Source organism: Megalops cyprinoides, chromosome 15, assembly GCF_013368585.1.
Source record: "Megalops cyprinoides isolate fMegCyp1 chromosome 15, fMegCyp1.pri, whole genome shotgun sequence".
In the NCBI taxonomy this organism is placed as follows: domain Eukaryota; kingdom Metazoa; phylum Chordata; class Actinopteri; order Elopiformes; family Megalopidae; genus Megalops; species Megalops cyprinoides.
The window spans coordinates 32868888-32874833 of NC_050597.1; the positions used below are offsets into that span (position 1 = coordinate 32868888).

General features: G+C 38.7%; 1 protein-coding gene across 1 annotated transcript; it reads right to left on the minus strand.

Annotated features, from left to right (window-relative positions):
• Positions 1–214: 214 nt before the first annotated feature.
• zgc:65997 (uncharacterized protein LOC794398 homolog) lies at positions 215–5644 on the minus strand. Its single transcript, XM_036546128.1, has 3 exons — positions 5061–5644; positions 4651–4828; positions 215–1572 (listed from the first exon to the last, which is right to left on the minus strand). The coding sequence occupies exons 1-3, from the start codon at positions 5382–5384 to the stop codon at positions 1286–1288; spliced, it is 789 nt and encodes a 262-aa protein (XP_036402021.1). The 5' UTR covers positions 5385–5644; the 3' UTR covers positions 215–1285.
• Between the last annotated feature and the right edge of the window lie 302 nt (positions 5645–5946).

Consider the following 5946-nt stretch of genomic DNA (forward strand, 5'->3'; position numbering starts at 1 on the left):
GCATGTTTTGTAAAATTATCTAAATTAATTCTTCCTTCTGTATGAATGGCAATACTCAATTCAGCTAATACTTGTAATTGGACAAATACTGAAGCACTGTCAACAAGTACAGCATGAGTTTGGTTCCAACAGACCCACTTCTAAACTTCAGTGAGAGAAGAAAAAAGGTGGAAGAGAAGCTTGAGATGTGGCATCTCCTATGCTTCTGGGTCACTCCTGCAGTTCTGCTCTCCATCAGTCAAGATCTACTGTATCAGTGTGCACCATTCAATCAACACTGCTATGTCATTGTCTGGGGGTACACTTAATCAATGTGTAGTTAGTAACCTTGTAAGCTTTGGTAGTTCCCCTAGATTATTTGAATAAGCCTGTAGGTAGTCTGTTTAATGTACCTGGCAAACCTCAGTGCCTTTTCAATGTTTCCAGCGTATTGCTATGGATGCCATTACTGCAGACAAACACACCTTCACTGACTTTCATAGTACATTTGGTAAGATTTGTGATTTTTTCCTCAGTTTTGTTGACAGACATATGCATTAATCAGGTAACCATCGCTATAAAAGCACAAACAGTTTGTAAGAGGTCATCGAGCACCATCCTAGGCCTCTCATCCTATGAGCATCACTTTGTAAAGGCTTATAATAGTGGTTTCTAACTGTAAATAAGCAGTTAAATTACTTAAAGACAATCTTCTCTGCAGGTAAATAGTGGTCTTAAGGAAAAGGTTACTAATTATTCCTTAGTAATGACATTTAACTATAGAAAAAATGCATGAGCTTTAAGACATCCTATCTGTGGCAATGGTGGCTTGTATTTTTTCTGCTAAAACACACATTTTTGCTATTTAAAATAAAGAATTCATTCACATATGCAAATAACATAGCACACCACACTGTTGTGTTTCAAGTTGTAAAACATATTTGCTTCAGGTATTTACAGGGATTTCTTTCTACAGCATTTATCTATCATCTTTGTAATAACTGAACTGAGTGGCTGATGCACTGAATAAAATCTATATTTCTCTTACATTTCATTTCAGTAAACCCCAAACATTTAGTTTACATTGGTGAGGAGACCAGTTTCCTAACTGGAGTATTGACTATAATGCATTACATTCACAGATCATTCAATGCACTTTGCTTTCAATGTGTATTAATATGCATTATATTCATATTGCACTCAAAATGCTGCACATTTATCCAGGAGGAATAAACAGCTATGTTTAGACAGGTATGTCCATGAAGACATGACAGCACTAGTGAGAATACGCTGCTCAAGGAATGTGTTACCATGGTAACTCAGAGCCATCCCAAGCAAAGGCCTTTCCGGTTTTCTCCATGCTGAGGTTGTCTATTATTTTCATAAGACACTGAACACAATATTCTGTGCTGAAGAGCTTGTCCTTGGGAATGTTTCTGTGATAAGGTCTGGACAGATCTGTATTGACTGTTCCTGGATGGAGTGACACACACACCACCTTGGGTCTGCCTCTTCCCAGTTCAATGGACAGATTTCTGGTAGCCATGTTCAATGCTGCTTTTGACATCCGGTAGCTGTACCAGCCTCCTAGAGCTGAAGATGCAAAGAGAGAAAATCAGAATCGTGCTATCTGCAACACAACAGCAACAGAGCTACTAACAGCTGCCACTGTTATGAAGACAGAAATACGCAGTGAACTACTCCATTTGTGAGGGAGTAGAGTCCTCTAGCCTCCTGGGACCCGAGGAAAAAAGTGTCATCCAATTTCTTATTTTTTTGTGATTTCCTATATTTGGGGTTACAAAAAAAAAAAAACATATTACAACTTAGACTTTAGACTCAAAATTTATTTTTTTAATTTTGCAACATGTCCACTATAGTGAACAAAAGGATCATTTTTGTGTGAAAAGACAGAACAACTTAAAAGATTAAATGAATTAAATGAACAGATTAAGGCTGTAAAGTGATATTAAACCAAGAATAGATTCAAGTTCATTAAAAGAACATTTACAATATTGGAATTATTTGGAATAGAATATTATTTAATATTCTATTAAAACTGAACGCATTATCATATGTTCATACCATTTGATGGATTCCTTTAAGCCCTTAAATGTTTATTGGAACAATTAACAGTAGGGAACCACCACAGAAAAGATACTTATTTTTTTGTGATTTAGTTATTAAAACCATGCAAATCAAGTTTTGTTCTTCATTTCTTCCTCCTATTCATGTTTTACTTTTAGAGAAGCAATTTCCCTTTTTGGTAACACAGAGAAACATCTTGCATTTGGTACATCTTATGTACATCTTGCTTTTGCAGCCCTTATTTCTGCATCTTTCTGCATGCTTGATGTCCACCATCTCTGGCATGTGCATGGCTCCTAGTCTGCGCACAGATGGCTCTGGTTGTGGGATCCGCATTTTGGTTGGTGGCTCATACTCCTCTTCACTGTCGTCATTGCTGTCATCTACCACTGGACTATCCAACAACTCTTCTGCCAAATGTAGCTTGAAGTCTAGATACTGCTTTGTGTTTCTCACTGGCCGGTGCAGAGCTTTGCTGTCAGACTTGTACTGTATCCATGCATTTGTGATGGCAACATCAAAGAAGTGAGTTATCACACATGACGTCCATTTCTTGGTCCTGTTAAATCTCAACATATGGTCACATAGGTCCACACCACCCATGTTGTCATTATACTTTTTGATCACTGCTGGTCTTCTTACTTGGACCTGAGTTTTTTCTTTATTAGACCATATGGTGCAGATATCTTCAGGATATTTCCCATACACAGTAGAAGCTATCAGTACTGGTTTGTTGTCATACCATTTTGTAATTGCCATCTCAGGACTCTGTCTGACCACTGCTCCTCTCCCATCTTTATAAAGCTGCTTGTCTCCCGGCAGCTTGCATATCTTTGGGACCCGGTTCTTCATTATGGTTCCTGTTGCTGGAAAGCCCTTTTCCAGTAATGCATCCAGAAGTTCAACTGTTGTGAAGTAACGATCAAAGAACAGCTGACTTCCTGCCGGAACAGATTCAACCATGTGTAGAACTGCTGCTGCTCCAACGCCCAGTCTTTGTCCCATGAATGTGTTCTTGATAGACTTCGAAATCCAGCATCAGACCATTTGGAGAAGCAAGGACAACGACCTTTAGGCCAGTTGGGTAGGGCTTGCCTGGAACATATTGCCTGACTGGACAGCGGCCTGTAAAAGGAATGATTTGCTCATCTATGCAGACCGTCTGTGACCTTGTGAGGCTGAGACAGCCTTACCTCACACGGTCAAGTAACGGCCTGACTCTCCAAAGAATGTCTGCCTTCTTTGTTTCCTGTTAGAGCCAGGTCATCAACAATCTTGAGTGAACTTCTCAAGTTGAAGAACCTATCCCTTGTCATTTTGCTGGTTATAATTGGCACTTTTGTTTTTTTCATCCAAAACATTTTAATTCTGGGATAGCTAAGACAGGCCATGTGGATTGATATGCCAAAAAAGATCTTAATTTCTTGTGGAGTAGTATTCAGGAACACTCCTGTAGTTTGTAGCTCTCTTTGATTTGTGAATGCTGCCAAGTCTTCAAAGACTTTGGTGTCAATGTACTGTGAAAAGTATTGAAATGGACTCCACTCTGCACGGTTTGTAGGGTCATCTTGACAGTCAGGAAGCACAGGTGGGAATCTATTATGATGAAACAAAAACACCAATAAATGAGGTAACTTAAGGTAACTTAACTTTTAACTTAACTCTAACTTAACTCTAACCTAACTTTAACTTAACTTAGCCTAACTTATCTTAGCTTATTTTAGCTTAGTTCAGCTTATCTTAACTTACACTTTTAACTTAATATAACATTTAACTTAACATTTCACTAAATTATTATATTACCCTGGATTATATTACCCTGGAAACAAATAAAACCTACATGCTACTTCTGGTCCACAGAGGACAGCATCTTTCCTGCTCCTCCCTGTTTGTCTCTGTCTCTGTGTCTGTATCTGTACCTATCTCCTCATCTGAGCCTCCTCCATCTTTTTCCTCTTCTTCACCTTCTTCTTGTATCATAGGTTCAATGTTATCCTCTGAATCTCCCTCAACAATCTTGTAAAGCAGCCTCTCTGCTTCAATTCTGTCTTCTACAAGAATATGGAGTCATTAAGTACATTAAAATGGTCCTGGTGTCCACTGTAATGGACATTCATAAAAGGGCTATTATTTCAAAACACAAATAATTTAGCTGCTTTTAGAATTAAATATATCATTCCTGACATTTTATAGTAACAAGGACAATAAACAAGAACATATATGATAATCATAGTAAAAAAAAAATAATAATAACAACATTTGACTTACCTCTCCTCTTTCCATAAAATGTGCATGTTCCTATGCTGACCATTTTGGATCTAAAAGAAGAGGAAGTTCCCAGCATCCCTGTCAAACTGCATATCAGTAGAAAGGCCAGGATGTCCTCTTTACAACACAAAATGAATAATTGAGTAGCTCAAAAGAGTAAAAGGAGATGCATGTGAACAGAATGTCCACTACAGAGGACACAAATCAATGGGTCGGGTCTCAGGAGGCTAGAACAGCGTGCGGTGTAGTTTTGGTGTACTGTTGAGAACTGAAGACACTTAAAACATACGAACTTTAATACAGCGAGCTGCATACCGTTATCACCTATTGATCCAACTTTCGCTGTCATGTTCACTATGATTCCACTGTGTTGCTTGGCTTTCTCGGGAGGTTGCTGGCCAAACCCACCACTTCCTTTCAGCAACAACGGGGCAAAATACTTCGCCATCACCAAAGGACCCACGGTGTTTGTTGTCAGAGTGGAAATAATTTCCTGGAAAGAGAAAAGACATGAAAATCTATGCCGAAAATCCGTAACTAACATTAACTAACAAGGGAGTTCCGTAGATCTGAGCTCTATATACACGTGCTAGTTGACTAATCTAAAAACACGTAATTGCAAGGAGTAATAGAAACGTTACCTTTGGCTATAACTATCCGGTAATTTGTCGTTTTCACATGACACGATCCGTAAATACGATCTGTGAAAAAATTCACGTAGGTACCTGTGCTGACACATCCTTGAGGCTTGTTTCACCTTTTCCGGATGGATGGAGCATCGCTGAAGAATTTATAACCAAGTCGACTTTTCCAAATGTCCTTTCCACGATTGCAGCAGTGTCCTTTATGTCACCTTCTCGATTCACATCCATTTTGAACACTGTTATCCTTGCAGAGTTCTGCGCGGCTAAACTCATAAGGTCCGAGGCATTTTCTGGATATCTGCATGTTGCAACTACTGTAATTTGGCTTTTTTTCAATAAGAGATGTCTGCAAAACTCAAGCCCAATTCCTCTGCTGGCGCCTTGAATTAAAGCTATGGCAGCCATCTTACCCTGGAACCGTACGACTGCGCTCTTCGAGTACGGACTTTAACAGATCAGTGGTTTCGACAGAAAAAAATAGCCTTGTATGTTGTCATAATAGCCCTCTGCGGATGTAAGCTGTGAACACTTACACAATCCTACATGTTTGCGTTTTGTAACGTGGTTAGAAGCTCGCTACCAGTGTCAAGATGGCAAACCTCTTCTGCTTCCGGGTGACGCACAAAACGTCAACATGAAAGTACTACACGCTATGGCGAGTATAAATTCTTCAACAAATGTGGACAGGCAATCCTAATATACGTATCAGTAACAGTATTATCTCAGAAATATAGATACATACATCTGAACTGTCTTATTTCGCAATATAATTGTAAAAATACATAATATGATATAAATTGCCTATAGTATACCAATTATTCGTATAGGCTACTTTATTTTCGAGATGAATAATATAGCACTATCCGTGAATGCATCCTTGAAAGTATAACAAGTAAAAACCCGGAATACCACGGTATTTGATGTATTAAAATATTTCATCACACCCAGACGCAGAGGATTTAAGTAT

Bases quoted from the DNA above. Each gene is read 5' to 3' on its own strand.
- zgc:65997 (XM_036546128.1), bottom strand. From the start codon at position 5,384: ATGGCTGCCATAGCTTTAATTCAAGGCGCCAGCAGAGGAATTGGGCTT. The intron at 4,829-5,060 runs GTACCTACGTGA...TTCTCTTTCCAG, and splicing joins TCAAGGATGTGTCAGCACAG to GAAATTATTTCCACTCTGAC. The intron at 1,573-4,650 runs GTATGCAGCTCG...TTGCATCTTCAG, and splicing joins TGGATCAATAGGTGATAACG to CTCTAGGAGGCTGGTACAGC.